Source organism: Copadichromis virginalis, linkage group LG17 (genome assembly GCF_057382275.1).
Source record: "Copadichromis virginalis isolate Kocher_CV1m ecotype Utaka linkage group LG17, C_Virginalis_male_GT1.1, whole genome shotgun sequence".
NCBI classification, from domain to species: Eukaryota; Metazoa; Chordata; class Actinopteri; order Cichliformes; family Cichlidae; genus Copadichromis; species Copadichromis virginalis.
Window position 1 is genome coordinate 27560428 of NC_140634.1, and position 19730 is coordinate 27580157.

The window sequence follows — 19730 nt, forward strand, 5'->3', positions numbered from 1 at the left end:
TTAAACTATATTACATGCACCAAGTGGAATGCCATTGCATCCTGTCTGTGGTTTTGACTTGTTTTCATTTACTTTACACCTGAAAGCTCAGCGGGTTTTCAATTTAAAATGAGGAATTTTCCAAGAGTCAGGTTTAACCTTTGACTCACCAACCTAATGATCGAAACCCAAGACTGAACCAAGAGAAAACACACAAGTCAGTTCAGTTAGATTCCAGTTCATGAACTAAACGTGAGTGTTAGTGCCTCTTTACTGAATTAGAGGCCTGAAGGCAAAGGTGCATTCTTAGGTTGCTTTGTGGGCTTTGGTGAATAAATTATCGCTGCTGATGTAGAACCAAGCACAACAGACTTCTGAGACACCTAAAAAGATGGATTTAGACCACAGAAATGTAGAAAATGTAGCTGGGCTTTAGAATAAATATTTCCACATTTGCATTATAATATGTATTCAAATCTCAATATTTATCATAGTTATGGGACTGGTCTGAGTCCAGGATTAAAAGATTACAAGAAGTAAAGCCATGTCACATTTGGAAACAAAATATGTATACGTATAAGTGTATGTTTCAAATTGCATATTTAGCTGCTTGCAGATGCCCTTTCTAACATGAAGCGCAAAGCATGAAATAGTCTAGGTTGGTTGCATTCCAAATACTGGAAATACTCAGTATGGTTTTAGGTAAGGTGCCGCCTGGTTAGAGCAAGCAGAGGCTGAGCATGGCACCCATTCACTTGGTATTGATCCAAGTGAATGTACCTGCAATATTCTCACATGGACCTTCGACTGGTGAGCTGGCAACTTAAAGAGTTTAATCTGTGTCAGATATTTTAATTCTCCCTTGCATCTGCATCAGATAATACAAATTTTGGAAGCTGCAGTATTTGTGCGAAAGTGGCTTATGGTTGGTTTGTATCTTATGCATGACTATTTGACAAACACCAATTCCAGGAGGTCCTTTTGGATAAAACCCAGTTATCACTGTTGTAATAGTAAGCAATGATTAATGTCTTCAAACTTATTTCGATGAATGGATATGAAGTCAGACTGTTTATTGCTCCTCAAACTGGGAATGAGACAAACAAGGTGCTTTGATTGGCTCCAAAACCAGATTTACGGGGTCTTAAAGTTGTGTGCTCTGGGAAATCCTGCAGGAGATTACTGGCTGGTGATTTTACAATTCTCAAAAAACAGAACAGCTTGGAAATTGGACAACTTTACAAGTCCGTGCTGTCTCTACTTTTATTTGGAAGGATCATATGGATCACTTTAAAAAGGCTGAGGGAATATGTAAGATGCAATGGAATATGCTTATTAATTATTTGGCAGAGATAAAAGGGAGGAAAAGATCAAAGTTGTCCTCACTGTGAATAGAGAATAGGGACCCCTGATTGGCTCCATGCACGTACAGTAATTGCTATTTGCATGAACCCCTGTGCAAACACCTTCAAACAAATGGCCAGCTACAGGAAAGCTGAAAGCTAAACAGGCATTGACTTGATGATAAACAACCATCAAGTTTAATGCTAGGAGACTGAGTTGGAAGATTTATTTTATGTGAAATGAATTGTCAACCAGCTTTTTAGGTCTGGGATAGAACACGTAAAGAAGACTTGATAAATCAGGTTATTGTGAGCATGTTTCCTGAGTACTTATAGGCTGGGAATAACTCACAGGCAATTATATTTCTGCATACTCCAACCCTGCAAAGTTTTTTTTTAGTTAGAAGCCTGTGTCAGGTGGATTTAATGCCAGTAGTAAAATGTTAAATCAATGATAGCAAATATAAGACACGTTTTCAACTGTAACAAAGAAGAGAAGAGGAAATCCTTTCCTGCTGCAAGTTTTCTTATCTGTTGTGTGACATTTCTAGAGACTCCCTCATCCCACCTAAACCACTCTCTGCTTTCTCAAACTGGCCAACAAATGAATTACTTTAGATAACATTATGTGGCCCATTTGGAGTGTAACGACTGCTTATACCACTGTGCTTTGCTTTAGATCAAGATGTTCGGTCTCGCTCCAGAAGATAAACATTTACAGGCCCCCTTGTGGAGTCTGAGTAACATATGTGCACAGTGTGTGCACACATGTGTTAGTAATGAATGCCCTGCAATGGGTGCCTTCGTTAAATGTTCCTTAGTAGCTTTGTGTAACTAAAATTTGATGGTGCAGAGCAATTTAGCATTTTGTATATGTGCGTGTGTGACTTCTGTGCTCATGCCTGTGTGTATTGTTAGTGCAGGCCTGAGGCAGAGCCATATGATGGGCTGAATTTGTGTGTATGTGTGTGTCTAGAGGTCCCTCTGGCTCCCATGGTTTCTCTCTGTATCGCCTCCTCCTTCACTTGCTGCCCTCCCTCTTTTACTTCCCTCTGCCTTCCCTTTCTCCGGGCTAACTCAAGCGCCACCTACCTTTGGCTTTTGAAATGTCACCGTGCTTGGACCGAGCTGCCATTTGAATCTCCACGAGGACTTTTATATTCTTTAGGATTACGTTTGAGATTTAGAACTGAGGTCATGTTGGTCAATCTTATCTTCAGAGTCTGGGCTTAAGGTTAGAGTTAGGATTCATCTTTTCTTTGATTTAAGGTTAAGGGTTGACAGGGGTTGAATTATAGTGGAGTCTAGAGTTTGAGCTCGGCTTAGGGGATGAATTCAGCCATTGGTTTGTATAGTGCCGAACAGCAAGATAAACAGAGAGAGAGATGGGTGTGTATGTGTATGTGTGTCTTTGTGCAAGACACCCTTAAACCCAGCACATATACACAGCAAAAATGATTTCTTTATGTGTGTCTTTCTTAGAACTGCATTCAATTACTGTATGTGAAAAAGGCCAGCCACAAATGATATGCTGTCAGTGTCAACCATCACTGAAACACTTCATCACTTCGTTTATACGTATTCCATAAAATTGTTGCTGTAGCTAATAAAACTTTTAGCATAAAATATAAATCATCTGATAATGTATACAAGTTTCATAAGTTTTACAAATATGGGAAAGGAAAAGACTGAACAGCTGAATAGTACCACAACTCAGTCCAGTCAGCCTGTGTGTTTTGTCTGGCTGGATCACATCTAGGGTGTGGTTTAATATCCTGTTCAGTCTGTTCTTTTCTGTCTTCCTATTCTCTCTTTTGTGGTCAGATTCCTCTAGGAGTTTCATGACTTTGGTCAGCATTAGAGTGAAAAAAAAAATTAAATAAATTGCATATTTTGTGTTCTCAGTCACAGCATTTGTACCTATGGGACTGTTTGAGTGAAATCTGTATATAAGTGTAAAATTGCAATGCTAAATTAAATAGACAGAATGTTTAAGTCAGTGGTGTTGGGGCTTTAGTCAAATATTACATGATTGCTTTGCCTTATAAGTCATGTTTGAATGAAAATCAATCAGTGCAAAAGCTTTTCTTAATAAAGAATGGCAAAGCCCCGACTTTTACTACTACTACTACTACTCCTGCATTCCTCCTGTTAGGATAAGCTTAAATATCAGATAGCATCGAGCACAGGATACCGACGTACACAAATCTGCCAAATCAACCATCTGCCAAACTGCTTAAATGAGCACACGGGCTCAGACTGTGTCAAGGGAGCAGTTCAGATGATCATGACGTATCTGACTCCCACACAAGTACAGAGAAGAAAAATGCATGCGCGCAGGCATGCACATATGCATAAATTGATATGCACTTTGGTTTAAAGGTGAGTGGGTGCAGGAACATAATGTGCAACAAAGAAAAAAAAGTGAGTGAGACAGATGGAGGAAGAGAAAGGCACAAAGGTATAAAAAGAAATAAGTAGGATTTCTAGAAGACCCAGGTAGATATGGTGGTGAGATTCAGGGTCAGGGTCCTGCTGGACCGTAAGGAGGTGCTGGTAAGCTCTGCAGCCAAAACTCTTCCCTTCTGGACACGCACTGAACCAGTGGAGCCTGGATCCATTCTTTGAGCCCTCCCTCCTCTCCTTCAGCCTCTCTTCTACTTTTCTCCCCCCTCATCCCGGCTCTCCCTCTTGCCCCCTCCTCCTGCTCCTCTTTCCCAGGCCCTATGGGTGCAGTGCCACGTTGCTGACTGAACTTATTAGACTGAGGGAAAGAAGGAAAAGGGAGAAAAGTGCTAAGCACCTCCACGTGGGCTAATGCTTTTACCCCATTCTTGCCTTCTGTCTTACTTTTCACTAATAGAAAAGATGCCCCTTCTTCATTTATCTTCTGTCATGTATATTTTTTCCAGGCCTGTGGTCAGGTTGAATCCTCTCTAATTTTTGCGAGTGAAATCCTAAACACATTTGCTTCAGAGTGAAAATCTTTTTATGACTCTTGCCCCTGTCTGTGTTTGTGCACGATGCTCACATTAAGTTCCCATTGTAGTGTGAGCCTTGAAGCCATAAATAACCTTAAATATATAATTTTCCTGACAGGATGAGCTTCCTGAAGCATATGCATTTAAACTGCCACAGTGTTGTATTTGTGCCAGGTAAAAACACATTTCTGTCTTTAGTTTTGCACACATACCCCAAGGCTGTCCTCATTGGAAATGTTCTTCTATACATTATTGCCATCTAGTGGCTAGTTTATTAGGAATGTATTTACATTTTTGGGCCATGTATTTACCGTGGAACAATAAGTCAACCGACAGGATAACTAAGACTGAACCTTTAAACTGCCCCATCACACTGTCTTTGTTCTTTCACTAAGAACCAGAAAGCTGGAATAGTTACAAACAGGGAAAGAGGAACAAACAATCAAATACACCAGCAAACGAGTTCTTTATTTTAACTTGTTTTTTATTGAGTCTGACAAATTTACATGATTAAACTTTTTCGTTGAAGATTTGAGGAAAACAGACATCTAGTTAAGTAAGATGTTATAGTGGAGACGAAAAGCCGAATAGAGTGTCACGACAATGGTATATAATCAGTAGAATCTTTGTTATTCAGTGACTCATAAAACATATTGTTGGTACACACAGAGGAAAGAATAGATGGTTGCAATCAGTGAGCTCACACTTTACCCAAAACAAACATGAATCCATAGGCCACAGAGAGTCTCTCACTGTCAGCATATCTGACATATCCACATTCTAGAAACTAGGACAAATGAAAACAATGCTGAAAATGTTAAAAAGAAAAGTAAATTTGGATCCAATAATTAAATTAAACAAGTTTACATACATTCAACATAATTGCTTTTCTTTCTTTCTTTCTTTTTTTTTTTTTTAATTTCTAATTCCTTCATCCCTTCAGTTACCTTCATATAAGTAGTCTTAATTTAACTTTTAGCCTAATAAAACAGAGCAGCTTTTAAAAAAAAAAAAACCTAATTACTGTAGGATAAAATAATAATGTTTGCTTTAGTTGGTCATGGAAAAACTGCCAGAAATAAAAACTGTCAGTAATAACATGATGATTTGCAGTCATACAATTCTGGTTCTAGGTACCTTAGGCTGCTCATGCTGCATGCAAACAGATGTTTTCCTACCATATAAGGGCTTTTGGGAAAAGCAGCCTGAGTCATAAAAATAGTCGGACACTGAGACTTTGGTGGGTCACACACAATAAACTGAATTTCACACACAATAAATATTGTTTTTGAGTTTCATCATTGGTTTCTCGTAATAGTGGCATTCACTTGGATAAAACTTTCAAAGCAGGATTCAGTACTATAAACTTTTATTTCAATTGTGTGCATAAAAAAATCCAAGCCTATGAAACTTTTCAGATGCTCAATAGAAGTGCACCACCTGGAAGCCCCGTAAGCATCTGAAGGCATGTGCATCCAGCTTTGCCATATCAATGAAATTGTGCTCCAACTGCACTTTCACAAGTCCGCTGAGAGTTTTATTGCCCCAGCAGAAAGCATCACGAGGCACTGACCGAATCTTGTTGTGCTTGAGTGCTACTGAGTGCAAACCTTTAGGTAACTGTCTGGGCACCTGCTTCAGTGTGTTGTGACTCAGGTCTAACTGGTGCAGTACGGGCAGCATCCTGAATGCACCTGTTGTCACTTTAAAGATTTTATTCCATGCTAAGCCTAGGTGCTCTAGCTTTTTCAAACTTATGAAAGCTGATTTCTTTATGGAAGATATGAAGTTTCCTTCCAAATTTAGAGTTTTAACAGATAGAGGAAGGTGTTGTGGCACCTGTTTTAGTCTGTTCCCCTCTAAGTTGATGCTTTCCAAGAACGTTGTATTGAGGAAGGAATCCCTATCTAGCCCTTTGTTTATCAGTCTGTTTGCACTCAGGTCCAACACCACCAACCCTGATTTCCCGTTGAAAGCTCCTCGGCCAAAACTCTCAAGGACGTTACCCTTAAGATAGAGTTCTTTGATTGACAATGGTAACCCCAGAGGTACTGAGATCAACATGTTGTGATCCAGGTTTAGAGTGCGCAGGTTCCCTAGAGGGGAGAGCACGCCATTAGGAACTGAATTATTCCCAAGGCTGTTGTTGCTGAGGCTCAGAACCAAGAGGCCAGGGCACCATGCCCAGGCTGCCTTCGAGATCACGGTCAGGCGGTTGTTGTCCAGACGAAGCTCCTCCAGAGAAGCTGGAAGGTCTGCTGGCACCCTTTGTAAGAGATTCCTATCCAAGTAGAGGCGTTTCAGAGCTGGGACCCCTTCAAAAGCTCCCTCAATTGAACCATCTGTGAGACGATTGTTGCTTAGTACAAGGAACTCCATAGAGTCATATTGATTTAGCAGGTCCAGCTGGATGCTGTTGATGTAGTTATTCATAAGGAGGATGTAGCGGGAATTATAGGGGATACCATAAGGAACCGTATCCACACCTTTGTCTGAGCACTGGACCACTCTAAAAACAACACATACAATTAAAGAATCATTAGTGATTTAATATTAAGAATATTGAAAGGGTATCTTAGTCTCATTTTAGTATCCTTTGTCTTACCTTCCATAGCAGGCACACTCGATTGGACAATAGTTGTCCATAAAGTAAGGAAACTGCGTTGGTGGTAAGATTTCTTTCTTCTTCTTTGGTGGCTTTTGGGTTTTATTGTTCTTCTTCCTTCTCTTTTCCTTGGACTTCTTGATGGTCTTATTTTTGCTTTGCTTGTTGTTTTTCACTGGCCTCGGTGAAGGTGTTTTGGCAGTTCCGAGCTGTGGTTTGGCTGAAGATTTGTTCAGCTGTAGTTGCGGAGAAGATGCTTTATTTTGCTTCCCTGTAAGTTTGGTGTAATTCTCCATCAGTTCAACATTTCGGTATTTTCCCATCGACTGCGACGTGTTTGATTTGTGTGCAAGCCGAGGCACTTCAGCAGATAAAACTGCATTTATTTTTGATGTTGAGTTTGGCTCTCTGGTGAAAAACTTTGCTTCATTGGGTTGTGTTGTTGCTGTTTGGACCAACAAGATAAATTCCTCCTCATATGGTTGCACAACTCTGTTTATTTCCCCCTTGTCCTCTGCTCTGTGTGTTTGTACCTCTTTCCATGCTGGTTTCAACAAAACATTTTTAGCCATTACATCTTCTATAACTGAGCCAGCCTTCACTTCCATTTCTTTCTGCTTGAGATGGCCCCCCAGACTCTCTGTTAAGTCTGTGATGTGACTGACTGAGTTAGGAATGTGAATATTGACAGAAGGAGACTGAAAACTATCCGTGGTGTAAAGGGTGGGAGGGTGAGAGGAGTCTGGAGGAATTTGTGTGGGTGTGACAGGAAGTGAAGGGGAGATGTGAGAAGCGGGAGGCTTATTTTGAGAATGGATGATAATTTGAATTGTGGCATTTTCTACCTGAGCAGGAAATATACTTAAAGGAGATGCAATGTTGTTAATTAATACCTGATCTTCTTTTTCTATTAATTCCTTATAGACTGCATGGGCTATGTCCTCACTCTTTTTTGTGCCCTTCTCCTTGTCTCCTATTTCTTTTATAGTTTGTGCCGCTCTTCTCTTCTCCTGATGACTGATCCCTGCAACTAGCTCTCCTTCTTGCTCCTCTTCAACCATTTTTTGTTTTAGCCTCTCTATTTGATCACTTCTCTTCACTTTCACATCTATCCTGTTGTGATTCGCTTCCTCTGGTATCACTGCATCATGATCATGATCTATTTTCCATTTTCCCCCAGTACGTATCAGTCTCCTGCTCTCATTGTGTGTCTCTGTCTTTGAGGCAGGGTCCAAACTCGGTCCATTTTCTCTCATTTTCGATGCAACCTCTTTATCTGTATCTACATATTCAGCTGTGTCTGGTACAGAGTAGATCTCTCTTTTTGTTCCTTCTTGTAAAAGACTACTTGTGAGAAATGTCTCAGGGGTGTACCCTTCATCACTTTTCTTTACAAAGAGTCCTTCTATACTGCCAGCTGTGGTCGTTTCACGCTCTGTGTTTTCCTCCATTTCTGTTTCTATCTGTGAAGTCAGTCCATCTCCCCTTCTTTCCTTCACAGTCTTTACTTTCTCGACAAGCTCTCTAGTAGGGTTCCTCTCTGAGGTATTCCTTTCACCCCTCTGTTCCTCAGTTTTTGTCATTTGAGTGGATTCCTCAGTAATATTTTCGGCGCCATTTTTTCTCATCTCTGCAGATGTAAAGACATCGCTAAGCTCCTTATTTCTCAAGTCAGACTGGTCAGGGCTGTTCCATCCGTCTATCTGAGCGAAAGTCAGTCCTGTTGTACAATGCAATGACAGAAAGTTCATACATTTAAATAAGCACTAAAAAGCTACACTTTCACGTTACAACAACTAGCATAATTAACATGAAAGGTGTTTACGGGAATGTCAGGGCTTAGGTCTGTAAACGATTATCTTTACTGAAAGAATGTCAACTCAAAACTGCTAAAAACTTTCTAGCTTTAACTTACTGGAATGTAATACGTACTCTGTGAAAATCCAGAGACAGTGCACAGCAGGACAAGTGTGAGCGTCAGCACTTCTATTTTCTCTGTTGAGGGACACATATCAGTAAAACAAATTTCAGACAAGAGTCATAAGAACATTCTCAGCGTTAAAAATAAAATCTGGTTACATTTATAAACCTGTTGAATCAATAAATGGCCTGTCACTTATTTATATGGCACTTTTCTAATCTGTTTGAGCACTTGTTTGTACAAGCCTTATTCACCCCTTCTGATAAATTTATCCTGAGCCACAGATATTTAAAGTGTGCTAAACATTTGTTTTTGACCAGTAGCTTTTAAACCTTAACAGGTTTAAAAACATGAACTGATTGTATGAATCTCCAGTTTCCTAGAAAGTTACGAATGGCTTCTGTATGTAATACAATATAATAAATGACCATGTGTATGTGTGCTACATTTTAGGTCCCATAACATGTACTTGGTTTTGATTTTCATTCCCTTTTAACAGGTCTGACCTCTTTCTGGCTTCAAACACATTCTAAAAAAACCCGATATCAAATAATAACAATTTACACATCTTCATATTTAAATAACTTTTTGGTGAAAAAACTAAAAAATTAAATAAATTAATAAAATACACATAGAATGCAGAATCCCAAAATTATAAAGGGATAATATGAATACAGTAAAATAATACATTAAATATGATAATAGAGTAAAACAATGAAGGTTAAGGACAGCACAACAAAGACATTGCTCAACTGATGTATGAGAGTTGCTTACCCATCATGCTGAATTCCCTTATTGTCTGCCTTTTCCAGTTGACCCTCACGTGCCTCTATCTGTAGCATCAGAAGACTTAAAAGCTACTGAACAGAATACTCCAGGAGAAAGAGTGCAACCTTTGAACCACACACTACCCCGGCATAGTTAACTTTAATGGTCCATTTCAGTGCCCCTCTCTGTATGGAGAGGTTTCACACATAAGCTCTGGGTAAGCCATGGGTAATAACTCCTAAAATGCCTTTATCTGGAAGAGGATTGTCACACTTACTCTCAATGTCAGAGGAATCTGAAGGATCAATAGTGGGAAAATGGGGCAACTTTAGGAAGAGGGGTCAGAGGTGATGGCCGCTTTACAGTGGCTACTATCTGCCACGCGAAGGCATTTGCATCTAAGAGGTTATATAAGGGTGAGAAGTGGATCCTGGAAACTGCTTGGCCTTTCACTCATATGCTAATATTTTGAAGTACTCCAGGAGTGCAAAAACCAGTGATAGCAATTTGATTATGATGAATGGTTAGATGTATTATTCTCTTCTTCAGCATTAGGTTACAGTACTGCACAAAAGTCTTGTTGCAGCCTTCAGTTCTTGTGTTTTGCAGCCAAGGAGCCAGATCATATTGCGACTCGGTCTAGAGTAATAACTCTCTAGGTATCCTGGAGGTCTAGCAAATTTTTCTTTGGACATCGGATGCTTTTTCACTCATTCTGTGTACTTGACCATTTTAGAGGAATGTTTTAATGTTTCTTAAGCCACTTAACACTGACCTTTACATAATTCAACCATAAAAACATCACCTAACTCAAAAGATGGACCTTTCTCTACAGATAACACACAACTTAGGAAAGATCCGATTTAAAATTTTATCTTTAGGCATTTTGTTAAGAGCAGCCTGCCACAAAACACACGTGCATATTATTTTCCCCAGCAAAATATAAAGACATGAAGGGTTAATCAAGGCTTTATCCTACAAACTTCTAATAAATTAATGTCTGGTCTGGTTTAATTTTGAACTTGGCTGAGATGCCCTAGCATACTTGCTGTAGTAGACCATGATAGGTTTTGCCTTAACAACAACAATGTTAGCTTAGACAGAAAACAACCCAATTCATGACTCATGCCCTAGCCCCACAGTGCACAGAGATAATAACTCTCTAAGGTATGCAGCATGAGTGCTGATAAGGGCAGCAACTCATTATTTTCAGTATAAATTAAACTGCTATCAACCCTGAAAAAACTGCAACACATTAAATGTCAAAAAAGTAGAAATCTCACTCGCAATGGGAGCAACAAATCATGGAGCTTGTGCTTTTGTTGTTAATCAGATTTGACAAACAATTCCACACATGCAGTTTTTTTGTCCTGGCGATCACTGGAATTAATGTACATTTAGAAGAACAGCGCTGTATCAGGTTACATGTGTATTTCAAATAGAAACAGTTAAATAAACGATTTGTGTTGTGTTATTTCTTTAGCTGAACAAAGTTGTGTTGTGCAAAAACAACCATTCATTACCACACTATTTTTAAGATCATGTGGATTAAAGCACAACGTGCTCAGCGAGGGCCTGAAAATCAGGGCCAATTTTCAATGCTGTAAATATTTTGGACAGAATTTTCCCATGCCGTATAAAACACATCTTAAAAATAATGAAAAACGAACTGCAAATGTCAAACAGATGGTTTCGTTCCCCTTCAGTGTTCAGATATTTATTTATTTATATGTGTGTCTTTAAAGCGCATAATCTGTGAATGTGTTTTTGTTGCATCGTGAATCATTTGAACTCATTTAGTGAACACTGCTTTTTAGTTTTCCATTGCATTATTATGTGTGGGAATGTGAGTATTTATGTTTATCTTTAAAAAAAAAACAGATAAACATAAATGGTCATGAAAATACACAAAGGCAGAGCTGACAAACAATGCTTTTCAGTCAGTTTTATCCATGAGTATAGAACCACACTAGACAAGATAGAATAAATGATGAAACTCTTTACAAATTGGTTATTGTTCAAAAACAATATCCAAATGTGAGAAACAGCTTTACTGAGTTTTCTCACTAGAAGCCAAAAACACTTGAAATGTGGACTATGCCCTTTTGTACCAAACCAAAGCAGTTTCACTACTTTATTATGGTCACACACTGGCACGCCTTTAAAATGCTGACCTCTAGTGTAGAAAATATGTCATGTGAAAGAACAATCTGATAGTAGTTGCATTGCAAGGCCACAAAGTGGCAGCATGTTCACAAGTTGCCCCAAAAGAGCCTCCTATTGCATAAGACTGCACTGAAAAAACACAGCAGATGGGCTTTAATGTTTTGTATGGGTCTAGATCAGTTCTGTTCTTCTGGATCATGAGAAGAAAACAATATTGACTTTAATACACATGAATAATAAATGACATGGAAGGGAACCTAAATGAAAGCCCATAAGAAGAGAGCGGTCTCTACAGCTGCTTGAATAGTAGTGGCTCATTTCCTGTCAGAGGTGACGTAATGTATAGGAGAGTAGGTGTGAAAAGCAGCAATACTGGAAGGAACAGAGGTGGAGGTGGTATCGTAGGGTTGCACCTGTTTAGGCTATAAATATGGGAGAGTGTTTCACTGTACAGCATGTGGGCCTGCTGTATGCGTGTATGTGTTTAAATGAAATGATATTTTATACAGAACATTGCCCCTCCTCCCTTTCAACCGATTTCAAAGCCTTTCGCTATCTGTCTCTCCCATCGACAGCTTCAAACTCCCCCTTCACAGACAAAGCGTATGATATACCCCACAATCTGTCTGTCTGGACTTTTGCCTCCTAGCCAAATCACTTTTACAGTTGAATGATTGTTCCCCCAGTGTATCCTCAAAGCCGCCCATCAGCCTCACCAGTTACTCCTTACTGTTGTTGTATGCTCCAAATCCCAAAGAAGCAAATGAAAAACAGATGTTCAGATATCATTTTAATTTACCATTTTTAATCGTACTTTTTTCAACCTTGTCACGGATTTTTACGTCTATAAGGTTTCAAATGATCAGATGCTTGGTTTGAAGTTTATCCTTTTAGTTATTTATTTTAAATTTGGCTTTAGTGGAAAAGAAGAAACTCAAAGACAGGTATGTGTAACGTATTTGTCTCCAAACAGTTGAGATCAGCTTCACAGACCGGTGTGGTATTGGTCTGAATGGTTGCATGTGTGTCACAGATATGACTGAATTAATGTCACACATAAAGATGTATGATTTCAGTTCATTCTCTGTGCAGAGCCACAGTGGACCTTTTTCTGATCTTGGTTGATAACTGGACATGTGATAGATGAGAATATTAACCCAGTTTTCAACCCAGTTTTTTACTAGTGCACAGTCTCTTTTACAATAAAAAGACCAAACATGAATACTGTGTAACTTGAGGACATAAACTAAGGGAGAAAGTGACCAAGAGAGAGAAGAATGAAGTAAAATCAAATAGTGAGAGATAAGAAGTAGAAGAAAAAGTCTTGAGTGACAACAAGCCTGTTAAAAATAAACCCTCCCCCCTCAAACTATCCCATCTGCTTGGAGCCTGTCTGCTGGCAGTAGCACCAGTGGGGTGGGGGTTAACAAAGGGCAAAGGACACAGACTGTGATCAATTTGTCCACTAAATGTGTCGCACCCATATTTGTGCAGTGTGCATGACGCAATGGAGAACACACAACTGACATTCACTCTTATCCTTCAAGGGCAAATGATATTACTTGTGTAAACCTAGCATGTGTTTGGATCTATACTATCTGAATGTATAGGGTCATATACTGTGGTTATATATTCACCTCTATGACTGTGTAATAAAAATAGGATGAATCCAAGCTATATTCCTTCATCATTCATTTGTTGGGGGTCACTATTTGCCAGCTTTGAAAGTTAGCACAGTTAATAGCATATTTAGCGTAGGCTAGCCATCTTATTTGTTTTGCAGCCAGAAGTGACACATTTGGTCAACAGGGTGGAGTGCTAAGCTAACAATAAGTAGCATGTCTAGCTAGCACACAGACACATATCTGCTAATTTTTGTTAATAAATCATTGAAGTAATAGGCCAACTAGAATTTCACTCACAAAAAAATTGAGCACAGATTTTTTAGTTGCTCAAGTCATACATGCAACCACCACAGTATCCATAATTAGAGCTAGTGCTAGACTCATTCACAAGGTGGTGAGGATATTCTGTGCTAACAGTTGAGAAAAATGTCTACTTTTTTGCATATTATGGCCTCTGAGACAGATATTTTTAAACTTTTAAAACTATGAGCATACTGTGCGTGTATTATGCATACCCGTTCATGATGTGGTTTAAAGTAGGTTGTTTATCCTTAAATTTGTTGTGTCGCCTGTAACGGTGGCCCGGTGTATAGGTTATTATATAGAATTATAGGATTGCCTCTCTTATTTTGTATATTGTGACTGTGCATCTTAGTTTATAACCTCTGTTTTATGGGCATAGTCTGAGTGCAAGTGTGTGCATGAAGCCGCTCATTTTTTTTCTTTTTAAATGAAATAGTAAAGCAAGTTGAGCCAAGTACTGCTTGTCAAAGTTGGTTGACCGCACAGTTCTCTTCCCCTGGCACCAACCCCGATACTTCTTCTTGGAAGTATTAGATCTGTTGTATTTTGGATATAAATATAATGTGATGTTTTTATTGCTATATTATACCAATTCATTAACATAACTAATTTGCAGAAAAACTTTGAGAAAAGAACAGTTTGAAGGTTGTGCCTTTCGTGGTGTATTTCCTATTCCTTTTATAAATGTCAGCAGTTCTGTTATCAGGCAGAAGAACATAAGGTAAACATTAACACACTGACTAGTCCAGTTCAGTTGTTTGAAGATCTGATATTGTCGTAGATGGTTAATGATTTTTAGTGACTGGAATTTTTCAAGGTTATGGATTGTTCTTTAAAAAATTCCAGACTGTGTTCCTGATATAAAAAGTGCACTAAAAAGAAAAGAGGAATTTCAGGAAAATCATGAGCTTACATGAGCATGAAAACAGGAAGTGCACAGATTGTACTTTAGCTATCCTTTTGCATACTTTTTTAAGAATTTCTAAATATTTTCTCGTCCTTCTGGCCAAAAAGGATAGAAGTAATCATGAGCACCCCACAACACTGTTGTCTTAACCCTGCCTAGAATAGCTTCACCAAATGAAGGTGGTTTTGTTTTAGTTCTTGTGTCAACATGGCAAGAAGCATTGGAGAAATGAGGATAAAGAATAAAAATGATTCAGAAAGTAAAACAGGAGGTTGAGGCAGAAAAACATAGATTATAACAGGACTTTGGCTCTTTCCTTACACTTTAATTTGAAGTTGAAGGAAGAAGGCCTTTGAAGTGAAAGCCTCACCCTGGCAAAAAACATATTTTTCTTTAGTGTTAATGAAGCTTATCTAACCTGTGGGTCAGTCAGTTCTTCATAAACATCACATCAACGGTCAGGACAGACTGATCAAAGCACAGTTAGGTCTAAAATGACAAGGGCACTGCTAACTCAAAGAAAGTCATCAACATGGGTTTCAACATGGGTTTATACTGTGTTTGAATTAGTAACTCATTAACTTGTGGGAAAAGAGGGAACAGCAATTTCATACTAGCAGATTTTTCTTTATGACCCTAGACATCCAACCTTGAAATTGTTTTACATTCCCACTTCTTTGTTGAAGAAGACTCATCTCTATAACAGCAACACAACTCAGGAGGCCTATTGATTGCTTACACACAGAGACTCACATGTACAGGCCTTTACAAACACCCTTGAAATTGACGTTTCCCATGGAGAAAACAGCAACAATCCATTAGTTTTTTTTCTTTTTAGAAAAATAGAGTGTAAAAGCAACAATCTGAAGAAGCTTTGACATTTGGCTACCACATATTGCAAGATGAAACAAAAGCAATGCTGAAGCACTGTAGCAGAGCGGATGCTTTTGTCCTTTAAAATACCCCTTTGTTCATCTAGAGTGACTCATGTTACCGAAGCCACTTTTGACAGCTGTTATTGATGCCATCAGCCAAGAAAAGCTCACCATATGCCACACAATGCATGTGTCAGTTCATGTATATACATATTCGGCTCTGTGCATTTAAAATGTATATGCTTTTTTTAAAATCTTTTTAATTCTCAAGGGCAGCTTGGATTGATTCTTTGTCCTCACAGGCAACAGGTGTCAAAAATGTGGGTGGAAAAAAGTGCACACAGCGTAAAGGAGTTGTATTGTTAAAGCGGGACACAGAGACAGATGGATCCACAGTGTTTTGCCGGGTGATGTGGGTCATTGGGCCCAGTTAACAATTCTCCAGTGTTATTAGGTACGCTGCAGCACTGCAAAACAAGTCGTTGACCTTGAAACACAACATCGCTGTTATATTCTTTTTTCTTTTTGTGGTTTCCTCTGTTAGTACAGCATGAAAAACAGTGCATCCAGCGCTGATGATCTATGACATACAAGAGCTTGTTTTAGTCCTTTTTTTTTTTCCGAAAAATTCGCCCAAGAGAGGAAAAACAAAGTTAATCAATAAATGGTCAACATAGCAGAAACTTTTGCCACTAAAGAGCCAGGTATTACCCCAAGAGCAAACTTTTGCACGCAAAAGAAAATAAACATCGCATTTGGACTAGACAAAACTCGGGAAAAATGTCTCAAAATAACTGCTAAGCACATGTATGCCACATTTGTTATGTTAAACGGACACATATGTCGACAGAAAAAGTAGCGCAGTTAACTTTTCAGACCACAGAATTCAATTCAGCCTGCATTGTGTGCCTTTGTGGAAGCGAGCGTGTTTGTGCGTGAAGCGAACGTGTGTGTGCGTGTGTGGGTGTGTGTTTGTGTGTGTGTGTGTATGTGTCTGGCGAGGGGCCCCTGTTATTATGTCCTGCTGCTTTTCAATGGAACAGCTGTGTGAGCCTCCAGCCGCCTCCAAACAAGGTACAGACTGCCTGGCAACTGTCCTCTCATTGGCCAACTTTCCACCTCCTCCGACCAATCGTGCAGGCCACAGTCGAGGAAGTGCAGGGGGGGGAGAAAAACACAACAGAGAGAAAGAGAGAACAGAAAGGCTTGTGAGAAAGTTTGCCGTGAAAAAACACGAGAAGAGTTGGAGAGACATCAGCTCGTGTTTCCAACAGAGAGTGATAAGACGGAGAAAGCAGAATGACAGCTACATACTAATCATACTTAGAAGGCAGCACTTTTTAAAGCTTTAACCTCTTTCACACAGATTACCATGGAAATCTTTTAATGTTTCTCAAATCCTGTATTTTGTAGCCTAGATTTCTGTGTCGCACTCTGTTAGCTCTGACATCCTTAAAAAGGCCACAGTAGCAATTATGAAAGGAAAGAAATCCTTCATGTTTATTATATATCAGATACAACTGCTAACAATCAGTCAACTAGTCATAGAAATTCTTGAGACCTGAAAGATTTGCCAAAAAATCAGATTACTGATGTAGGGTTGTATCAACAAATAAAACAACTACATATACACATTTTCTGGGATCCATCAACCAGATAAGTGCCTGCATTGAGTGGCAACAAGGAGGCGGTGACTTTTCTTTATTGATGCTATCGGCTTTGTGTTTGGCAGGCAGAGACATGCCATTGCAAAACGAGTGTTTCCAGGGCTTCGAGTGGACTTACCGGTAGATTTGAGTCAACAGTCTCTCGAGGATAATAGGTGTTTGTCTTACAGTAGCCGTGACGCATGCGGTTGTAGATGTGAGGCTGAAAGAAGAGCGGAAAACATTTGGAAATGGGCGATAAACAAGCATGCGGTTCTATGCATCGTTTTAGTCTAAATATCTTTTCTCTGTATGTCATCTTATACATCCTCTGTGGGTATTGAGTGTATACCATGCATTTGTTTACTGTGTATCTGTGAGAAAAGTGAAGTGGGTGGATTCAAACTCACATGTAGCATATCTTGCAATTACTAATCAAAGTGGCCCGCAGATTTTTGCAAGAACGCACGATGCACAGCTCCTTTCTCCGCTGGAGGTTACACTTCTTCTGAAATCTCAACTGCAGTTTCTCCAGAAAACAAAAAAGACCTGTGAAGAGACACACAGGCATGGCACAGGCGAGGTGGCTTGTGTGATGTGGTTAAGAAGGGGGCTATAAACTGCGTAGGTCTGCTTACTTTAAAAACATGTGCAAACACTCTTCTGATTACACACAGACGCTCTGGCAGACACACACACACAAACCTCTCTCGCACACATGCACATAAGCACTGTCTGTGCAGCCATTTGTCAGTATGAAATGTACAAACACACTGACATTACGATATGCTGACATGGCAAAGTGGTGGGTGTTTATGAGTCAGTGGATTTGACAGCCACCAGCAGCACCATGATGATGATGATGGTGATGATGATGATGATGATGATGCAGCTGACACAGTTCACAGTACATGGATATCTGCCACAGAGATTATGTTGGTGACCTAAATCTGCTGCTCAAACAGAATATTTGCGATGCCGTTTTTATACTTTAATGTTTGATGATAGTTAATCAACTGGCTGATTAATAATAATTTTGATTATCAAGGTGCCAGTTAACAGTAAAACCAGCCAAAAATACAGATTTGTTTATTTTGAGTTATCCATACAAGTCTTACCCCTTGATTTTTTTTTAAATATGTAAAATGAGGTTAACGTATCTAAGGAATTGCTTGATGAGGATTGTGCATGTTTATGGTAAACCATTTATCTTGGGCCTTTTTGCTTAAAGAGGCAGAAAGTTCTGATGATGTCATGCCCTCACATCTTTTGTGCTGTGCACAGCAGACATGTCCCAACAGGCGACAAAGAGATGGCAGTTTTATTAAGCAAGCAAGCTACTTTCATATTCAAGCAAACCAGTAAACCAAATTTTAACCCACTTGTCAGCATATGATTGAGAGACTAAAGAAACCTCACGCCTGGAGGGCTTTAGCTGAATTTTCCTCTGTTCCTAGAACAAATTGATTGAACCACTGTTAGCTTTTCAGGACCAGGCAAATCACAGTTTAATTTAGATGCCCCCCTTTTAAGGTTTAATTATTATTTAATTTTGCAAAATTTTAATGACTATATCACATTATGAACCGGGGAGTAAGATGGGATTTGGTGCAGTGCAGCGTGAGGAAAATCATATTAGGCGTCACATGATAACATGTTTTGTGAGTTCCAGTGTATTTTTCTTTGTTTGCAGGCTATGATTAGCTAAACTGTACTGCTACTCCGATACTGACTGCTTTCGGTGAGTGAATCAAATCACCATCATTACCTTAAACATAATTTGATGTCTGCTGTTCTTGACCACGAACATCAAAGCCTGATCAGATTTCACCATAACACAGCCTACCAGTTTATCCTGCACCGAACTATTCCAAACTCTTTAGTGCAGTATTTTCATGCAACCTTTGAATAACACAAAATTAGTATACTTCAACTAGTTTAGGAAGATGTTTCACAAAAAAACATTCTGTGTTGATCCAAGACCTGACTTTAAAACTATAAAGACGACAGATTTTAATTTCAAGTTTCCACCGTATCTTTATTTACATCTGTACGAGGTAGAGAAGGGATATGTTAAGGGTATGAGTGGTGTCATGAAATGTTTAAATAAGAATATCTATATCCAACCCACTTTAACCCCCGGTTACAAAAGAAAAAGGTTACATATGTGTTTGTGCTTCTGTGTTTCAATAAAGACACACTCCAGCAGTTGTTGTTGATCATTTTCATGACCTGGTTTACTTCGAAATGGCAGCTCTCACACCCTCAGGCTCTAACAGGTGTCAAAGAGGAAGACAACAGGCCCTGGCAAGAAACAAGTCATACTACTGTTTATCTGACTTCGCTGCCTATGTGTCAAACACTGCTGTTGCTTTAAATTCTTCTCTGTCAGGGATGATGTTGTAATGTTTTGATATTTCTGCATCGGTGCCCCCTGGCCATGTTGAACATTGTGAACAATTTGGCTGAACTATATTATAAGAAAATCTTGTCTTATACATTAATATTAACATCCCAAATCACAAGCTGAAAAGGTCTAAATGTCGATGTGTTCGTGTAGATGTAAAGTTTGAATCCACATTAACTCTTTTCATGGTTTCATTGTTTCTAT

At 39.1% G+C, this 19730-nt stretch overlaps 1 protein-coding gene and 1 long non-coding RNA gene across 3 annotated transcripts; both read right to left on the reverse strand.

The window, feature by feature from the left end:
- Positions 1-4803: 4803 nt before the first annotated feature.
- Positions 4804-9196, reverse strand: LOC146689612 (uncharacterized). The gene is made up of 3 exons (XM_085437424.1): positions 8841-9196; positions 6909-8628; positions 4804-6812 (listed from the first exon to the last, which is right to left on the reverse strand). Exons 1-3 carry the CDS (start codon positions 8917-8919, stop codon positions 5726-5728), a joined length of 2886 nt encoding a protein of 961 aa, XP_085293550.1. The 5' UTR covers positions 8920-9196; the 3' UTR covers positions 4804-5725.
- A 5129-nt stretch (positions 9197-14325) lies between these two features.
- On the reverse strand, positions 14326-17704 carry LOC146689613 (uncharacterized). 2 transcript variants are annotated; one of them, XR_014916166.1, is made up of 3 exons: positions 17530-17704; positions 17259-17342; positions 14326-16592 (listed from the first exon to the last, which is right to left on the reverse strand). It is a non-coding gene; the product is annotated as an uncharacterized LOC146689613 (long non-coding RNA). The 2 variants fall into 2 exon arrangements; XR_014916167.1 differs by having other exon boundaries at positions 14326-16595.
- Positions 17705-19730: the final 2026 nt, after the last annotated feature.